The sequence below is a fragment of the Alternaria postmessia genome (assembly GCF_024291825.1).
Source record: "Alternaria postmessia strain BMP 2775 chromosome Unknown scaffold_6, whole genome shotgun sequence".
Classification (NCBI taxonomy): Eukaryota; Fungi; Ascomycota; class Dothideomycetes; order Pleosporales; family Pleosporaceae; genus Alternaria; species Alternaria postmessia.
The window spans coordinates 320,806-339,438 of NW_026260079.1; the positions used below are offsets into that span (position 1 = coordinate 320,806).

The 18,633-nt window shown below is 53.0% G+C and overlaps 7 protein-coding genes across 7 annotated transcripts; 3 read left to right on the top strand and 4 right to left on the bottom strand.

The window, feature by feature from the left end:
- Window positions 1-436: 436 nt before the first annotated feature.
- Window positions 437-1,555, bottom strand: J4E82_001624 (uncharacterized protein; the record flags this gene model as incomplete). Its single annotated transcript, XM_051727932.1, has 1 exon — window positions 437-1,555. The coding sequence occupies one exon, from the start codon at window positions 1,553-1,555 to the stop codon at window positions 437-439; it is 1,119 nt and encodes a 372-aa protein (XP_051592287.1).
- Window positions 1,556-2,552: 997 nt separating this feature from the next.
- On the top strand, window positions 2,553-4,219 carry J4E82_001625 (uncharacterized protein; the record flags this gene model as incomplete). Its single annotated transcript, XM_051727933.1, has 3 exons — window positions 2,553-2,607; window positions 2,922-3,053; window positions 3,120-4,219. The coding sequence occupies 3 exons, from the start codon at window positions 2,553-2,555 to the stop codon at window positions 4,217-4,219; spliced, it is 1,287 nt and encodes a 428-aa protein (XP_051592288.1).
- An 872-nt stretch (window positions 4,220-5,091) lies between these two features.
- On the top strand, window positions 5,092-7,082 carry J4E82_001626 (uncharacterized protein; the record flags this gene model as incomplete). The annotated part of the gene is made up of 2 exons (XM_051727934.1): window positions 5,092-5,865; window positions 5,913-7,082. The coding sequence occupies 2 exons, from the start codon at window positions 5,092-5,094 to the stop codon at window positions 7,080-7,082; spliced, it is 1,944 nt and encodes a 647-aa protein (XP_051592289.1).
- A 414-nt stretch (window positions 7,083-7,496) lies between these two features.
- J4E82_001627 (uncharacterized protein) lies at window positions 7,497-8,852 on the bottom strand (the record flags this gene model as incomplete). The annotated part of the gene is made up of 2 exons (XM_051727935.1): window positions 7,497-7,787; window positions 8,271-8,852. The coding sequence occupies 2 exons, from the start codon at window positions 8,850-8,852 to the stop codon at window positions 7,497-7,499; spliced, it is 873 nt and encodes a 290-aa protein (XP_051592290.1).
- A 1,276-nt stretch (window positions 8,853-10,128) lies between these two features.
- Window positions 10,129-11,613, top strand: J4E82_001628 (uncharacterized protein; the record flags this gene model as incomplete). Its single annotated transcript, XM_051727936.1, has 6 exons — window positions 10,129-10,135; window positions 10,196-10,290; window positions 10,342-10,440; window positions 10,488-10,752; window positions 10,808-10,928; window positions 10,980-11,613. The coding sequence occupies 6 exons, from the start codon at window positions 10,129-10,131 to the stop codon at window positions 11,611-11,613; spliced, it is 1,221 nt and encodes a 406-aa protein (XP_051592291.1).
- Window positions 11,614-12,180: 567 nt separating this feature from the next.
- On the bottom strand, window positions 12,181-14,671 carry J4E82_001629 (uncharacterized protein; the record flags this gene model as incomplete). The annotated part of the gene is made up of 2 exons (XM_051727937.1): window positions 12,181-14,079; window positions 14,129-14,671. The coding sequence occupies 2 exons, from the start codon at window positions 14,669-14,671 to the stop codon at window positions 12,181-12,183; spliced, it is 2,442 nt and encodes an 813-aa protein (XP_051592292.1).
- A 543-nt stretch (window positions 14,672-15,214) lies between these two features.
- J4E82_001630 (uncharacterized protein) lies at window positions 15,215-18,207 on the bottom strand (the record flags this gene model as incomplete). Its single annotated transcript, XM_051727938.1, has 2 exons — window positions 15,215-17,632; window positions 17,947-18,207. 2 exons carry the CDS (start codon window positions 18,205-18,207, stop codon window positions 15,215-15,217), a joined length of 2,679 nt encoding a protein of 892 aa, XP_051592293.1.
- Window positions 18,208-18,633: the final 426 nt, after the last annotated feature.

Sequence of the window (18,633 nt, forward strand, 5' to 3'; positions counted from 1 at the left end):
TGCGTAAAGTAAGCGCAGCGCCATGAACGATGGGGAAGTGGCTTTGCGCTATCTACCGGTGATCAAGCATGTAAGTTTATTGGATCGGATTCTGGGTGGGATTGTTGAGCAGTTTGGCCGTCTCAGGAACTGCTCGCGAGACCTCTTGTGCTCTAGGCCCAGCGTAGCCGAGATGAGCGACTCTGGGCTACGTGCCGGTTACGTCATAGATGGAGGTAGTGGTGTCAAAGTGTTTCGCATCAGGTTCCCAGATTTTCATAAAGTCGCTCATATATTCCATGACCACTATGATGCTATTACGAAGTCCTGATACGATATTGTGACAAACGCCTGACGAAAGAGGAAAGGGAAACGATCCGAGAAGTGATACTAGACATACATCTCGCAAGTATTATATACATCGAGAAAGAAAGTAGCAAATGATACATGGCGACAATTATGTGAACCGTTGATAAGAAAGGTCCGACACAACACTTGTCCCATCCCTGCCTTGTGTCGGTCCTGACAAGTCCGAAATATAATCGTCATCCGGATCACCAAACGGATCGCCTTCAATAAGCCTCGTTTGCGAATCTCCTACTCTCAAACTGCTATGCCTCGAGTTCGTTGTGAAGCTAGGCGGCGCAGCACTATGCGGTCTATACGGCGGCGGCGGCTCAGTAAGACTATTGTTGTCTGAGAACGGATTGTCCACAGGCCTGTGAGTGTTGGAGGTAATGGACACCATATCTGATGTGTCGATGCCAGTGAGGTAAGCGCCATTTGAAGAGTCTGAGCCGATAGGCCCAAGGATGATGGGTTGGAATGCGCTGGATGTTGACGTTGGGGGTAGTAGGTGGTTGGGCGGGCTACGTGATACAGAGATTGCTGGCGGCGGTGGTGAGCCTGGTGGTGGTGCCATGTAAGGTCGCACATTCGGTTGTGGTTGCATCTTCATTTCTTGAGCGACAGTCTGCGCTGCTATTGCTTCGGCTTTCCGTCTCTTGCGCTTGCGCAAACAGACTAGGGCTACCCCGCCTATGATCGCGAGGACGACAATTGGGATTACCGCGGCAGCGGCATACATTGGTGCATTGTTGACATGTTTTTGTGAAAAGTTCCAGTCTGAAGGCCTTCCTCCATATGGATTGGTTAGTGATTGCGATGCTTCGGAGTTCAAATTCGATGTTGAGGTCGATGTCGCCCACAGTGACGAACTGCCCATGTGGTCGGCATATGCAGTCGTTGCTGATGTGGAAGTCTGCCAGCTTTCTGTGGTTGAAGAGGGCTGTTGATACGGCGGCCATGGACGATCTGACGGATATCCCAAAGGCCGTACACTGGGCATGGGAGGTCTGCCTGAGGGGGGCATGATGCCAGTGAAGCCAGATTCAAATGCACTACTCGTCGGCGTAGTCGACCCCGTCACAGTGTACGGTAGTGGTTCGATGACAATACTCAACACGATTTCCGGAAGAGCAGTGGTAGAAGAATCGATGTCTTCAATTTCAGTGACCCAAGGTGGCGTCTCGCCCTCGTCTCCATCCGTTTCCCACTCGTCTTCTAGAGGAGCCATTGCGGCTTGGACAATGCGCTGACGAGAGCAGCTCCTAGCTACGTATGGACAGACCGCAGTGGTGTGGTAGGCTCGAAACCAGTAAGGAAACAGCAATCTGACGGAGATGCCTGACACCTAGATATGACCGATGCGGGAGCTGAATTGTGGTGGTGATCCTCCACTTGCTTAGCCAGTAGCAGGAGATGCGGGGCCGAGACGGGGTTTAGGCGTGACCTTGGTACTCCAATCGATGACGCGGGAAAGCACACTATGTACCCTTAGGCAACAATCGTTCCTTCTGCTGGGTAGATTCCTGGGAATCGATGAAGTGGCACGCAGTTGACCACTTCAAAGGCAATGCGGAGAATGCAAAGGGACACGGAGTGGGAGGGTAGTCCTTTGAGCTGGCCGAGGGCTGGGGTGGCGCAGACGTGCTACCCGTTGTCTAGCAACATGTGTGCTGCAAGCTTTCAGGCCAACAGAATGTAAGTCCGAAGTGCCGGCTGGGAATAATCGGCGCGGTTGGTTACATACTGGGATGGCATTGGAGAGACGGACTCAGCCTCGACGCCTATAAGACGAACAAACCCCACCTGCTCGGGTTGATAGTATTTTTAGGCTTGGCTAGCTGTCCTAGCCGTCGATCTAACAAAGCTTAGTATGGGGGAACCGTGTCTGCGTGCTGAGCTCACTCTTACAGCGTTTGTCTGTCGTTGTGCGGAATGCTGATATCGTGACCTGGTGACTCTCGTGTTCTCTACGATGGAATGTCTGTCAACAAACAAAACATGTTCACAAACAACAGCCGGCACATCCGACTTGCTGGATATGTAGATCTCTTGAGAAAGTCTTTGTTGTGGGGAGTGATTGGGCGGGGGAGTAGGCCCGGATCAATACGGCTGACTGTGACAGGCTATAGCTGCAGTTGTTCGCCTTGGAAGTTGCAAGTATGTACCGTTTGGGAATGGTATTATCACAAAAACTCCCTCAAAATGCAGCTAACGAGAGCTGAAACATGGAACTGAGACATGCATTGCAGCTGCAGTGCGGGAGATTCTCCAAGTCCGGGTGTATGTATGTGTCTCTTGGAGTATCGCAAGAGAGGTATGGCGGCTGCTGACTGGCGGCCTTGAACCTCTCTACAACTCAACATGAATTGCACAGACGTTAAACCTCACATCTCGGACTCATCGTCCACAATGGCCAAGATACCTATTCAACGTTCAGCATGAGCTCTTCTCCAGGATGTCAGCCAGACGCATTAGTCCGCCCGAAGTGCCGACTGGACCTGACATGTGCTAGAGACGCGCTTGGCTGATGATCTCATCGGCCCGCACGCGTTGGCTCCACTGTCTGCTGGCACATTCACGACGCCTAACCCCAGACTCTTCCGCTAACACGGACATGGACAAATTCAAGGGCATCACCAAAGGAGGCTGGCATCCCGAAAAGAATCGCACTAACAGCGGGAGCAGTGGAGGTGGACAGAGCGACTCGAAGCTCGGGCAAGTTGTATGTAAGCTTGTCCTTGCCTGCATGAACCCGTCGATTAACTAGGGATAGAAAGGATGGGTTGGAAAAGCCCAAGGTAAAGACCCCCATGCAGAGGCGGCCCGCGAACACCAGTCAACGCCACTATCGTCCTTGAAAGACCCCTCACAATTTGCTCCGCCGCCCAAGCGACTAGACTACAACGGCGGTTCGGCAGCATCCGCTTCGACAGGACCGTCCTCTGCACCTGCTGCATCGGCAAAGCAAAGGCTGCAGGAGAAGGAAGAAGCAAGGAGGAGAGCAGAAGAGGAAGCGAACAGGCCGCCTCCAGGGCCATACAGACCTGACACGACGGGGTTGAGCACGGCACATCTACCCAAGCCTCCAGCTTTCCGACCAGGCGCCGCTTCGCCAACGACTACCGGCGCTCCTACAAAACCCAAGCCCAGCCTACCTCCTCGTCCTCCACTACCGCCACGTCAAAACTCGAACCCTAATGAGTTCGCGCCCGCTCCTCCACCGACCTACAATGAGGCAACACGAGAAGCGGCACCTGAGCAGGGAGTCCTGAACCAAGGCGCTCTGGGTCGTCTGGGGCAGGCAGGCGTATCTGTCTCAGGCTTCGGCATTGGTCGAACGGCTTCTCCTCCAGTACCACCTCGCGCGAACCCATCTCCACCTGTTCCTCCTCGACGAGCCCCAAGCTCGGACACTGCCACACAACCTCCAGCTGCAGCCGGGCATGGCTCACAGATGAACGAGTTACAGAGTAGATTCGCAAGAATGTCTGGGCCAAAGTCACCAGCACCCCCGCCAACCACGGGCACATCGTGGGCAGACAAGCAGGCAGCGCTTAAGACTGCCAGCAACCTGCGTGACGACCCTTCAAAAGTGTCGGCTTCAGACTTGAAAGGAGCGGCATCGACTGCCAGCAATTTCCAGCAGCGGCACGGGGATCAAGTCGCGTCTGGGTGGAAGTCCGCCAACTCACTCAACCAAAAGTATGGGATTGCTGGTAGAGTGAACGGCCTGGCGTCGTCAAGCGCGTCGCCAGCCCCATCGCAAGGCCCATCGCAGACGGGAGGCCTTGGGAAGAAAGCACCACCTCCACCTCCACCAAAGAGGAAGGAACTAAGTGAAGGTTCGGCTGAGCCTCCGCCAATTCCTCTGAGTAGCAAGCCCAAGTTTTGAGTAGCTCTCTGCATTGTAGTCCTGTATATAATTCAAACCCAGCAACCACTATTATTACCAGCAACAGCGTCGTCGTATTTCTAGCCTGCTAAACCTGTTCCCCAGATGTGGCTGCTCGGGCACCCACGTCACCTTGCCAAATGCGGGAATGGACCCCCAACAGGTTCACTTATCCCTGCAAAATTTTGCATGCTTGCTTTCGATTACCTCGCCAACACTGCGCAAAGACGGGTCTTTTGTAGAAAAGACGGGACGTGTCTACTGCGATACTCGATGGCGTTAGACTTGCGAGAATCTGTATTCTTTAGATGATATCCACGAGGATCTCGTTGTCCAGTGGGAGTTTGTAGCAATTCGCCTCGGCAGCTGGTTGCGATGTCATTCGTCCAAAAAGTCCACCAGGTTGCATCACAACGCTAGCAATCCTCATCATAACCAAGAAGGACTGTCTAGAGCCTTTGCCTGCTGCTTCTAGCTCCTTGTCCGACGCACCTCTGCTGAATTTGTCCTCGCTCCGAGCATATCTGTGCTCTTGTTCTGCAAATATAACTTGTCCGCCTTGCCCTGGGTTCGTGCGCCGACAAATTTGTGTAGTCAGACTGTGCATCGCGTGCCTGGCCAGCGACAACAACACAGCTGTCCAAGATTTGCGCCGACGACAGGGACGCCCAGAAATCCGAGGGCCGATTTTTGCTATCGAGTGCGGCATAACGGCTGGGCATTGACCTCACGGAACCACAGAAAAAAGCCCAGCGGTCCCCGGACCCTTTCACTCCGCCGCACCTCGATTGCGCCTGCCTCGCGAACAGCACCCACCCTCGACCGAGTGCTGCCAACAACCGCGCATCTTCGCGACCACCTGAACATCTACCATGTCTGGTGCAGGCCCCTCTCTCCACCCCGGCGACTGGCCGTCGAGGGCTGTTCTGCAGTTCCCTCCCGATGCCGCTCCCTTGCCCATTCCTCCCCCATGGACTGGCGAGTCGACGTTTGCGAACCCTTTCCCGATCCCCGAAGACATCTACCAGGGCGCGTTGTCGTACAAGGTGCCCCTGACCATTGCCTCCGTCTACTTCGTCACCGTCACCTATGTCAACTGGTACAACCGCCAACACGGTAACAAGCCGTGGAGGATCGCCAAAACCCGCCCATTCTACGCCTTTGTCATCTTCCACAATGTCTTCCTGGCTGTCTACTCGGCCATTACTTGCGTCGCCATGATCCGCTGCCTCAAGCACTCTTTCCCCCACTACAGCGAGCCCAACGCCGTTGTCGGTACCATTGACGCACTTTGCAAGATCCACGGTCCCCGCGGACTCGGCGACGCTGTCACCTACAACAACACCAACGATGTCTGGAGCAGCCTGAACTCTAATGTTCTTGTAGGCCCTAGTGGCCTGCCAGACCAGACGGATGTTGGCAGAATCTGGAACGAGGGTCTTGCTTTCTGGGGCTGGTGGTTCTACCTCTCCAAGTTCTACGAGGTCCTTGACACGGCTATCATTCTGGCCAAGGGCAAGCGCAGCACCACTCTCCAGAAGTACCACCACGCCGGTGCTATGTTGTCCATGTGGGCTGGTATGCGCTTCATGTCACCTCCCATTTGGATGTTCGCCCTGGTCAACTCTGGCATCCACGCCATGATGGTAAGCAGTCTTTCTCCAATCTACCTGATTTTAACTAACGAATTCAGTACACCTACTACACCGTCTCAGCCCTCGGCTACCGCGTCCCCAACGTCGTCAAGCGAACCCTTACCACGCTTCAAATCACCCAATTCCTTGTTGGATCCGCTTTCGCCGCCATCCACCTCTTCGTCTCCTACACCGTCCCCGTTTCGGTCGCATACAAGGTCGCTGAGAAGGTTGCTCCCAAGGTCGTCTCGTCCTCCGTCTCATCCGCAGTTGCCTCTGCTACTGAATCGGTTGCTGAAGCCCTCCCCACCGCGACCGGTGTTGCTGTAGCCTTCCTCAGGAAGCTAATTTACCGCGCAGCTGGTGACGAAGGTCTCGCTGAGAACATCCCCGTCCCTGGTCAGCCTATTCCGGTTCGCCAGCAGCAGCAAGTCATTGCTGGAGAGCCTGTTCCTACCCACAACGCGGTCCATGACTTCTTCCACCCTCACGAGACAGTCGAGAAGACCTTCTACCGCACTGAGTACCAGACCGTTCCTTGCGTCGACACCTCCGGCCAAGCTTTCGCCATCTACGTCAATCTGATCTACCTCGCACCGCTCACCATCCTCTTCATGCGCTTCTTCTTCAAATCCTACCTGCGCCGCTCCTCGCCTAACGCCAAGAAGGACTTCAAGCCTCGCACAATCTCCGACGCAGCTGGTGACGCCAGCCGCAGCGTGGAGCGCGAGCTCGACTCCCTTGACAAGTCCGCTGAAGACGCCATCTCCTCAGGTGTGAACAGGGCTAGGGACGCTGTTCGCGGAAGGAAGCCCACCAACGGCCACATCAAGGACGAGCGAAAGGGTAGCATGAGCCCGGCCAACCAAAAGTTCCTCGAGAACATCAACCGCCGCGTCAGCCAAAAGCTCCAGGAACTCGACGAGGGTGCCGATGCTACAAGCAAGAAGGCTAGGCAGATTGCCAAGGAGCTGGTTGGCAAGGCCGAGGCTGCAGGTGAAAAGGTCGAGCAGGCTTACGAAGATAACGAGGAGGACGTTAAGGAGGCAGAGAAGGCCAAGGAGAACGCCGACCGGAATCGCAGCCCTAGCAAGCTGCCTCGCAAGCAGAACAAGAAGAACGGCAAGAACGGTCAGACCGACGAACAGGTGGCTAAGCCTGAGCAGGAGCCTGAGCCAAAGGACCTCAAGAACACCCTTGACAAGAAGGATGGCAAGGGTCTTTTCTAGATAAAGAAGTTTCTCTGGGGCGGTAATCAGCAAATAAGCAACAGATGATCAGTGGTGCGCCGTTTTCGGCCGCACCTCTCCAATTTAGGGTTCGAACACATTTCCTTAGGCGCTCTGTATAGAATCTCGAGATATCCGGGCGCGAGTCTGCTTGGAGGAAAATGTATCAGGACACACTAAAAGTCAGAAGGATATATCCCATGAGGTAAAGGATGACGAATGGAAAGGAAGGAAGGAAGGCTTGGGTGGATGGCGCAGCTAGGATGTTTAATTTATTTATCACGATATTTCAAGATTTTCACATCCTCCATTGTGAGTATTATGATTGATGGTGCCGCTTACATGCATACCGCCATGTTGACCCTGTGTTTCTCTTCCATTTTGCTCCAGAGTAGCTGATTGGACGACTCAATATTAACGAAGAACCCCCTCACTCCCCAAACCCATACCCATGATGCCACCACCCAACTCCAACACTTCCTCTCTCCTTTTCTTTTCTTTCTTTTCCCTCTTCAACAGCTCCATTCCTTGTGCTCCACTCGTGACTCCCTTCGTGACATTACTGCTCGCACCATGTCCTCCTGCTTTATACCCATCCTCGTCGTTCCTAGCGAATATCTGCAAGCCCCTTAAATGCGTATCCTTACCGTTCTGATGATTCTCTAATATCTTGATCTGCACGAGATGAGCGCGCAAAACTGGCAACTTAGGGGTTGATTGGGTGGAAGACGGGATGGGGCGAGGTTGGGGGTTAGGGGAGAGAGATGCGAAAGGCGCTCTGGGGTGGGGACGCGATATGGTTTGGGGGAGCGAAGGTGTTGATGGTTGATGTTGAATTGGTGTGACGGTGTGATTGTAATGACGGAGGTTGTGGTTGTGAGATGGTGGAACAGTTTGGGGTGTTATTTGTGGATGGCCGTGTGTAGTGGCGGGATAAGGAGGAAATGGTGTATGCTGCTGCTGTTGTTGATGAATCGGCGTCTCCAGATCCAGGTCCGTGACATCAGCCTCTTGAGTCGGCGCCGCGTTTTCAGAATCAGAAGATGCAGCGTCGTTTCCACTCCTTCTCGTTCCGTTTAGAGTGTAGGCTTCCGTCAGGAGACGTTGTGGTCGGTGACCTGTAGTAGTGCCTCCTTCATTATTTTCTTCGTCGTCATCTCCATCATCGTCGCTATCCGGATCTCCTACACCGGAAAAGTCCGCCCATATCCATCCTCTCGGGCTCTCCAATCTCATTTCGCCCCACTCCTGGAGATCGTTCAAACCGCTGCCTGCTAAGAAAATGATCTTAGTCGGCGTATAGCTCTCATCTTGTTCAAAGTCTAGGTACAGTCTAAGACCAACTATACGAACGAGCTTGAAGAAGTGTATATTGAGGTAGTGTGGCTGCGGACCATCGGATTGCCAAAATAGATTCGTATTTGGATGCCGAAGCTGAGGTATCGAACAACCCGGTTTAGAAGACGAAACGGTCCAGGAAGCCAAGGTAGATATTTCCCGGAGGTATGGTGGTGGAGGATCGAGATTGGGTAATGGAGTGTCGCCGGCGTGGTTTGGCGAACCAAAACCATCACCCTCTTCGTCATCTAGTTCTTCGTCGCCTTCCTCCTCTTCGTCTTCCTCTTCGCCTGCGAGCCCTGCTAGGTCGTCGCCGAGTGTTTCGTCATCATCGTTACCATCGAGATCTTGGTCTTCTTCTTCTTGGCGGTGGCCGTCCAGTTCCACATCGCTATCCGTGTCATCTGCTTCTGGGGGTGAAGGTGGGGGCATGTGATGTTGCTGCTGGACCCGGCCACCTCGGCGACGAAGTGAGGGTGGCATAATTGCTTTTTGTGACTTGATCGCAAGTCGATGTCACGAGACCCGGAGATGCAAGATTCGAGATGGCTAGGGCCCGTGGTAACCGTGGCCCTGTAAGCAGGTACGATAGAGTGGCTGAGTCGGGCGTAAGACGCAATAGGCAATCTTTTACCCAAGGAGATCGATTATGGTTTGTCTAAGCCAGCTCTGGTGTTTAAGGGATCGTGGCGCCACTAGCTGATTGTCCGAATGTGGTACACTGTGCGGATGGGTGTTGATCAGGTACCCGGATACGAATGCGCGTCGCGATGACGAAACTGTTGGTGTGCGTCGCACAAGACAGCAACGTCGAGACCCAGCTCCTACGATGAAGGTGTGGTTCCTTTTTCGGTCGCCGTTTGTGCTTGCTACTTTGTGCCAGGGTCGTGTTTGCGATGAAGTTCGGAACCTAGAGGCCCAAGCGTCGGGGAAATTGCTTCACTTCCCCTTTTGTCTACGCGCGTTGTGTACCTGGCGCTATCTGTAACCCTCCCCCACCACCCACACTCCCCGCTATCAATCGTTTCGCATCCGCGCATATTCATTGACATGCATACATTGCCATGCAAGATGAGATGGACGTAAGATCATCGGAGAAGGCCCCGGAGCGGAGCCCAACATCCGCGGCACGCTAGCAAACGTCCCCCGCAGCGCGGCCCTATAAGTGACAACACCAGTGAGCATCGGATTCGCCCCAGCCGGCGAATTAGAGTTTTCGATACATCTCCAAAGCATGCTTAAGGGCGGAGAAGGCCGCCATTGACAGTCTAACAGGAGACGACGACCTGGATGGGCCGCCCTGCATGTACTACAATGATAGTCAACCAAAGTCGCTCAACATAATGATGCTGTATGTTAAGCCGGTTCGTTCCCACAAATGCAGGTCCCAGGTCTTCTTGGTTGTTTCTTTTTCTCTTGAAGGATTACACACCCACAGTGCTATCTTTGAGCAAAACGTCATTCTAGATCGGTCTCATACATCTCCGTACCATTGCTTCGAACGTGGCTTGCAGCAAGACGTGGTATCACATCAAATACCCTAGTCAGCTACAGAGGATATGTAGTCCTCAAGCCACTTATCTTGCCGCCACAATCATTCCTCACTCATTCGTCTTGAGGGAATCCGTACCATTTCGACTGTGTCTTTCTTTCCAAGGCCGCTGTCACATCGTGCGAGATCAGGTCCATCCTAGCTTCCTTGATCATGATGCACAGTGCGACTGATCTGGCGCAATCTACCGAGCAGCAACTACGAATTACCATCGCTTTTCTAGCCTTGGCTTGGTTCTTCATCTTACTCAGGATATGGACTCGCACCTATGTTATCTCGAACTTTGGCTGGGACGATAGCGTTATGATCCTTGCTGGCGTAAGCTACTGGTCAGTTTCACCAAGAAAAACCTTCAGCTAACACTGGTAGATGACATTCACCGTATACTGTGGATCGACTTTGTACATTGCGTGCAATGGTGGAGGCACCCATGTCACAAGCGTGGACCGGTTGCAGGTGTTGACAAAGGTACTCATTCTGGCCATCATCTTGTATCATCATGCTCACCATCATAGTGGGTGGTTGCTAGCGAGGCTTGCTACATCATCACCATCATGATAGTCAAGATATCTCTTGCCATATTCTTCATCCGCATCATCGTCAAGCGCTGCCACCTTATCTTTGTCTACGTTACAGTCGGCGTCAACATCATCTCATCGGCATCTGCCTTCTTCTATTGCTTTTTTAGATGTGGACCCAGTCTGGACCAGTACGTAATGAACCAGCTTATGAACAATTGTGCGTCGCGGGAGCTTGACTTGTTCATGGCCTATCAGCAAGGTATGTAGTATTGTGAACCGCTTGTCTATACATTCGCTCACAGTACGCATCACAGCCGCTTTCAGTACTTTCACCGACTTTGTCTTTCTGTTGCTGCCCATCCCCATTCTCTGGCATGCCAACATGGACAAGAGATCCAAGATCTCTGTCGGTTTTGTTCTCTGCCTAGCAGCTACGTAAGTCTCCTTCCAAGGTCCCCATCGATTGACCCCCCTAACACACAGCAGCGGCTGCATCTGTTCTGGAATACGCTTCCGTTATATAGAAGGCCTAATTCAGACCGACGACTTTTTTTGGAGCGTCGTCAACATCTCCATCTGGAGCACTATCGAAGCAGGTGCATGTATAATCGCCGGTTGTCTCGCCACACTTCGTCCACTCATGAAAGGCGCGCTACGTCAAGCACGCGAATCGAGCGCTGTGTCCAGTGCTGCACATCACATATCAAGAAGTTTGCGATCGGCCCACCGATCGAACAACGAGCATTCAAAAGCACATTCTGTGTCACGATTGTCGCGACGAGATGTTGCGCTTTCCGAGATTGACCAGAGCTTTTTCAGTAACGAGCGCAAAGCCTCATTACCACATTTGGTTACCAAGCCTTCATACACCGAGTCCATCGCACGACCGGACAGCGCAATCACCCCTTTCGCATCCGAAATGGGAATCAGAGGCCGGATGAGCACCGACCCTATCCTGAGCCGCACCGAATCCGACGCTACCGACATGCCTCTATGGGAGAAAGAGAAGGAGCAGGGGTTGCGACAACCGGCGCGTGTCAGCTTGACACTGCACCAGAGGGACACAAGTGAAGAGAGTGTACCTGGTAGACCTAAGTCGACACCTGTTCTTCCTGTTTGATTCAAAGAAGCGGACGATGTTGTATGAACGATAAGTTCTGAACGGGACTGAACACACATACACTCTACATAAGTAGTACAACTCACGCGCGCATCGCCTCGACCAACACAACGACCAACAAGCAATGTGCAAACGTCGGAGCCAGACCGTGTCGTTATCGGAATGTGGCTCAAATAGAGCACCATCCTGGTCAAAGAAGGCGACGCCTACCTATGGTCACTGACCATGCCTACATAACCTTTGCCCGAATGACACCTGTCTATTGGGTCCGAACAGTATGAGGACGCCAAGGTCCTTCAAGGCTTGCGAGACTATTGGGATCGGAGTTGGAGTGAAGAAGAGCAAAGAGAGAAGACTCCTGGGGTCGATATAAAGAGGCCATGTTATTCAGTGAAACCATAGCCGACAAACAGTCAGAATGTCATCCGTCGACGAAGTGCGCGGTGACACTGTCACACATAGTCATACAGACATCCTTCCAATACATCTAACATAAATGCCACGAATTTCCTGAATGTGATGTTCTTTCGTCCGCCATGCCTCCTTATCAAATACTTGGAGCATTTATCATCTGCCACCCATAAAGGCAGGCTGGTATGCCTTGACACCGCCAGCCTTCATCAGTTCCCTCAGCGCCATAGTAGCGTACTGACTGCTCGCCAACTGCAGCTTCAGTACAACCGCAATCTTATCCTCTTCTTCTTTGGTCTCTTCTTTCTCCTCCCCTTCTTCCATTTGCGCATCAGCATTCTCTCCCTTCTTCTCGTCCTCTTTCTCTTGAGCCTTGTGGCCTACGTCCCTCTCCCGACCCAGCCTCTGCATGTCTGTCTCAACAAACTGCTCATCCACCTTCTTATACTCATGCACCTCAAAAGTGAGAGGCTGCAGCGGCCTAGCCAAAAACTTCCTGTAACCCCCACTCAAACTAACCTCCCTCCAAGTCCTCCGCATATCCATGGGATCAAGTCCTCCACCCTTCTCACTACCCATGAACTCCTTGTAAAACTCTCCAATTGAATTTCTCGGGTACTCGACATCGAAACCCGGTTGTGGGAGGACAATGTCCCAGATACTGTATTTTCCGGACGCGGCTTCTGATGCGGAGAGGGGACGGGCGCGCTCGAAATCTGCTTCGGGAGCGAGAGAGGAGTCGGTGCCGGAGGGGTTTATGATGGGTTCGCCGTCCTGGTCGTGTGTTGATGTCGTCGTCTTGGATGGGGCGTTTTCTTCTTTATCGCGGTGTTCGTTTACAAGAACAAGGTCTCCCTCAACAACCTTGTCGCCGTGTTCAGCCCAACGTTTTCCCGCAACGGTGTTCCAAACGAGAGACTGGTACGCGTGAACGTACATGAGACGCAGTGTACGAGGAATTGTCATGAGCGCGCCTTGCCAGTCTGTTTTGCGGTCATAGCGACCGGATTTGCTGTTTCGGGACCCGAGATGTTGGATTATATTTCGCTCTGCTGTAAACTTGCGGGGCAAGAATTCGAGGGCTTCGGCACCGCTGCCTTTCGTTTTCCAGATGTGGAGGGCTTGCGCACGGTTGCGATCGTCTTGGGAAACCTGGACAGCAGTGGCTTCGTTATTTGCGGCAGCGAGAGCGGTTTCGCTATACGCAAGAAGGTCTTCGACGGCGCCTTTTAGATCGTCTTGCAGCATCTTGCGGCCAATGGCATCGGTGCTTGCGGCGAAGGAACCGAAGCGTTGGAGACCGTAGTAGTTAATGAAACCTTTCTCGGAAAAGTCACTAATTGCCTTGCTGACCACGTCGTTGGCGAGTTGCCGTCTTTGAACAAAGTCTAATCCTTCTTCGCTCTGGAAGTGGCAGTCTCGGAGCGTGATGGTGAACTCATTGCCCATCAGGTCTCCAAGCTTCAAGTCGTTGTGGCGGTACTCAAAGTCTCCTACAGCAGCATTGAACAGTGTCTTGTTGAAGGCTTGCATGCGCTGCGCTGTTTGGCGCCTGACACAGACCCTCTGAACAGTGCATGCTCGTCTATCTTTTGTGCCTGCAAAGCCGAAACCCTTGGCACCACAGTTGAGCTTACTTCCTAGGAAGCCAACAACCTCCATTGTGTCCTTGTTTTCCTTGTACAGGTTGAAGTGCAGGTATTCACCACCAAGCTCCTCCCAATCCTGACCTCCTCGTCGCCGTCCCTGGTCTTGTCGATCCCCACCACCACCCTTGCCCTTCTTCTTTTTGCGCTCCGCTGGGGGAGTTGCCTTGATGCGTATGCATTGGTTCTCCTCCATAGCACTCTCGAGCAAGTTGGGGAAAATGCGACGCAAGCTCTGGTGAGCCTGTGTGCGCTTGTCCTTGTCCGTTATGGGCGATGATATGACTGCTTTAAAGTCCTTTGCTTTTTTCGATTCGCGTTTCCGTACTTGTCGGACAAGTTTGACGATGTCGTCGGTAGTCTGTTCGCCGAATATCGAATGTAGAATGTTGCGATCGTCTTCCGGTAACTAGACGGTATTAGCATCTGCGCAGTGCATACGCCTACAAGTCACACACCTCTTCTTCTGGCTCTTCCTTGGCTGCCGCTGGTTTACCAATGATCTGCTCCCCATCGTTCTCAGATTCTTTCGGCGCATCCTCAACCTTTGCTGGTTCCGGTACTGCGAGGGTTGTCTCACCAGCGACTCCCACATCCTGCATAACAGCATCGACCTTGTCGTCGGTCGCTGTTGTGCTCTCTGACTTGTGTTCGCCTGCACCTTCGACCGCCGGGACATTCTCTTTCACAGGCTTCTTCTTCTCTTCCACCTCGGTGCTCTTCAAATGCAGCACCTGCCCATCGAGCGCGATCTCATTGACTAAGAAATCCGTATATCTCTGCTTCAAGATACCCGTGAAACCCAAGTTGTTCGGGCAGACATACTCGGTTATACCGGCGCGTACTTCGCGCTCCAGATCCGTGTCAACCGACGCCGGCGCTGAAAGTATTGCAGCTGTCTGAGCTGGTGCAGGAGAGGTTGTGGGGAGGGATATGTTGGTATTTTCGTCGAGTCGCGCGCGTTTCGCGGGTCGCGTAGACTCGTCCAATCGTTCAGACATGTCTGCGCAAGAGAAAATTGTGGTGATGAGGTTGTGTGAGGAAGTCAAGTTTCGCAGACACTCGAGCTACGAGATTCTGCGCGGGGAAGTTTTTCCCGAGGACGTGCACGCGGGGAGGTGAGTTTTGGCGAGAGCCTCGATGCCCTCGTTACGACCATCAACATCTAGCTATGTGTACCTCATTAAGATTTATTGCAGAGACCTCTAGGACACCCGTCACAAGCAAGCAGAAAGGAGTTTTGTGGAATCATGAGATATCAAATTCATGTCATCTATCTGCTTAAGAAGAAAAAAAGGATCCGGCCCAAACTCCTCAATCCTGCCCAGGGGTATATTTATGCTCTCGACTTCATCGCAACGTAATTGCTAAGCGAGTGTGGCATTCCGCCTTTTTTGTGGGACAAAGACAGAACAAGAAAAACAAATGGGTATACATGTTCGTAAAACAGGCCCCGTAAAGAAGGGGAAAGAAGTGAAGAGGTCTATAGCGAGGAACTTCCATCAAGGAGTCCGCGCTGCGTGTCGGAAAGGACTGTACAGCACCTACGCCTGAGCGAAGATAGCAAGGGTAGCACAGAAGTTGGAACGGTTGTCCTCATCCTTGGCAACACCCTGTCCACCCATAGTGATCATATTGACCGAAGCCTTGGTCGATAGACCAAACCAGTTGATGTTTGTCGAATTGGCAACCTCGTTCATGTCTTGCTGGCAGTTCTGGCCAACGACACAGTCCTGGTCGTAGTTCTGGAAGAAGGAGTAGGTACCCGCGCCGTAGCTCCAGATGCTCTCGCTACCATCGGTGACACGCACAGCCCAGGCAGCCTTGGCTTGGCTCATGTCCGGGTCGAAGAACTTGTCGTTCTTGGTGAAGGGAACGGCAGCAGTGGGGTTGGGCTGGTAGTAAGGCGTCTCGGTTTGAATGGCCCCGTAGAAGATGTCCTTGGCGCCAGAGAACTGGTACTGCGACATTTGCGAGTGCTCGGATGCAGTGCCGTACATCCAGACAGGACCTTGGGATTCTACAAGCATACCGCGACCGTTGTAGATGTCAATTTGAGAGTGGTCGTCCTGGTCGAGCTCGTGATCCGCGGTCCAAAGCCAAACGTTCTCGAAGTAACCGTTGGAGTTCTTGGTGATGTGGAGCTGCATAAAGGAGCCAATGCACTCTGGGTTGGGCTCGTGGGTGGCATCGGGGTTCTTCTTGCAGTTGGAGGACTGGAGCTTGGTTCCGGCGTAACCGCCAACACGGAAGTGGACGTCCCAAAGACCGGCTGCACCGCTCTCTGCGTTGATGTTCCATTCCATCAAGATACCACCGGGAGCAGGACCTTGAGTACCGATGATGAGGTCGGAGGCTTCAAAGGAACCCTTGTCACCGCTCTTAGCACCAACTTGGAATCCAGGCTTGGGGTCGTCCATGTTGGAGAAGAACTCGCCTGTGATGAAGAAAGTGCTGTAGACTTCACCAACCATCTTGACGTTTTTCTCAGCGGGGATAACAACAGTCTTAGTGATAAGGTAGGCACCGTGGTCGACGTGGAGAACCTGACCCTCCTGAAGACCATCGATAGCAGCTTGGATAGCAGCCGTGTCATCGGTCTTACCGTCACCCACTGCGCCCTTGGACTTCAGGCTGACAAACTTGGAGACATCGACATTCTCGTACTGGGGCTTGCTGCGCTCGAACCAACCATTGTTGCCTTGGAGGCTCTGGGGCTTCGCGGGTGCACCGTTGACGTCACCTTGAACACGACCTAGGGTAGCTCCAGCAGCGAGAGCGTTACCCTGAGCCCAGGTCTCGACCTTCTTGCCACCCTCGAGGATAGTGTTACCAGCAGCACCGACAATGGCCTTCTCAGAGCCGGTGAAGTCGCAGTTGTCGAGGATGAGGGTACCACCAGTAGTGGGAATGCTGTTCTCGGTGAAAGACGAGTTGATACCGATGGGGGTGTTGGTGAACTTGCTGTCCAGTAGCAGAACAGAGCCGACAGTCTGGTTGGCGGGGCTGTTGGCCATGTCAAGACCGACTTGACAGTTGTTGATGAAAATGCTCTTGTATGTGAAAAGCCAGTTCCAGTTCTGGAAGATAGCGGTGCCACAGTCATTGAAGGTCATGTTGCGGATGGTAAACTGCTGAGAACCCATAAAGGCACCAATCGCACCACCGTTGAAGGTCAAGTCGGTCATGAAGCCACCGGAGCCGTTGTCCTGGAAGATACCCTTCTGGTCCTTGCCAGCGTCACCCTTGGCCATCTCGAAAACGATGTTCTGGAGACTTGTTGCTTGGGACACCTGCCAGTGAATACCTGCAGCAGCCTTGGTGGCAGAGATGTCAATGACGAAGTTGCGAACTTGGCGGTAGAAGTTGTTCTGGTTCGTGTACCAGTTGGCACCGTCACCACCTGGGATATAGGGATCGGCATCGATCAAGCCCATACCCTCGAAGTCCGGAGTGGCCTTGAGGATAGGCATGTTCAATGGGTCACCGACGAACTGGGTGTAGTAGTATTGAATGATGGGCTTGCTGATCATGTAAGTGCCGGCAGGGAAGTAGATGAGCGCGGGTGTTGTGGTGGTAGAGTCGCATCCCTCGCCGCAACGATCGCCGTCAGCGATGATCTTGTTGATGATTTCAGTGTCATCGGTAGAACCGTCACCCTTGGCTCCGAGCTCCTTGACGTTACGGAAGACCTTGTAAGATGCTGGGTTGGGGTTGAAAGGAGCCTGGCCCTGGCGCTCGATTTTCTCAAGCCAGTAGCTGGAAGCACCAGCTGCTGGTGCTGGTGCTGCCGGTGCTGATGATGGAGCTGGTGCTTGCGCAACAGGCACAGCAGTGGAGGGAGTGGCGGAAAGGAGGACGCGCAGCGTCAATAGAAGCGCTCCAGCGCTAAAGGCAACCATGATAGCAGTGCGTGCGTTGAAGTTCGGAGTTGTTAAACGTCGAAAAATTGACCTCAAAGGCTGGAAGTATCGTCGTCAGTTGACCTGCAAGAGACGTTGATAGTGTTGTTGGATCGTTGTGTTGGAAAGTTTGCAGGATTGCGAAGTGGTGGATAAAGCAGTAAGGTTGCCTGGCAACGAAAGTGGTAGAAAGTAGGAATATTGTTGTGAGAAGAAAACTTCTGCACAATAGAAATGAATGACAGAGAACAATAAGAACTGAAGACACACAATGGAGTGCTAGTAGATGACAGGAAACCTGCGTGAAGGGAAAAAGTGAAGAGGGGGGGCCACGCATTGTATAAGTATAGCAGTTCATTCGGGAAGGAACTTACAATAGTTTCGTGGCGCCAATCAAAGTTCTGGAAACTCCTTGTTTCAAGTTTCGGGTAGCCGGGGTGTGATGTTCGCTGTGCTGTGCTCGATTCATGTTCCCCGGTATCGAGTAGACATTTTATATCCTCGTCTTCGCTGTGATACCATCGCTCTTCTGCCGCCTCTTCATCGTGTACACCTGCACTTCCCGCTTCACTCCGAAGCTCATCCTTCTCTTTCGCCTCATGACGAGCACCTGCGGCCATGTTCGCAAGCCGCATTTCACGCCTGCAGACAAGTGCCGAGGAGTGGTTGCGTGAATGTGACCCTGTCGCCGTCGCGTACGTCCAAAATTACCTAGGGTCTCCACTAAGAAGGCCCACAAGACTGTCCCCGTTGAATCCCTTTCTCCGCGTGAAACAAGCGGGAGACGATGGCCAGTAAGTGGTTGAGGAAGTCCAAAGGCTGCGAGGCGAGCGTTTGTTCCTGGAAGGGAAACAAGGATCTGACTGGCGCGCCACAACCGGCGGCCGGAAGTGAGACGGCTTTGAAACGCCAGGGCATCGACAGGCCCTCGCTCGCCCGACGCGTTGATAAAAGCATTTGCCAGCGCTTCAACGCCACGCGCACCTCTGTGCAATTCGACGCGACGGGCCGGCAGGAGATCGTGGATACACTGCGATGCGCCGGTCTCCATCCAAGAGGGC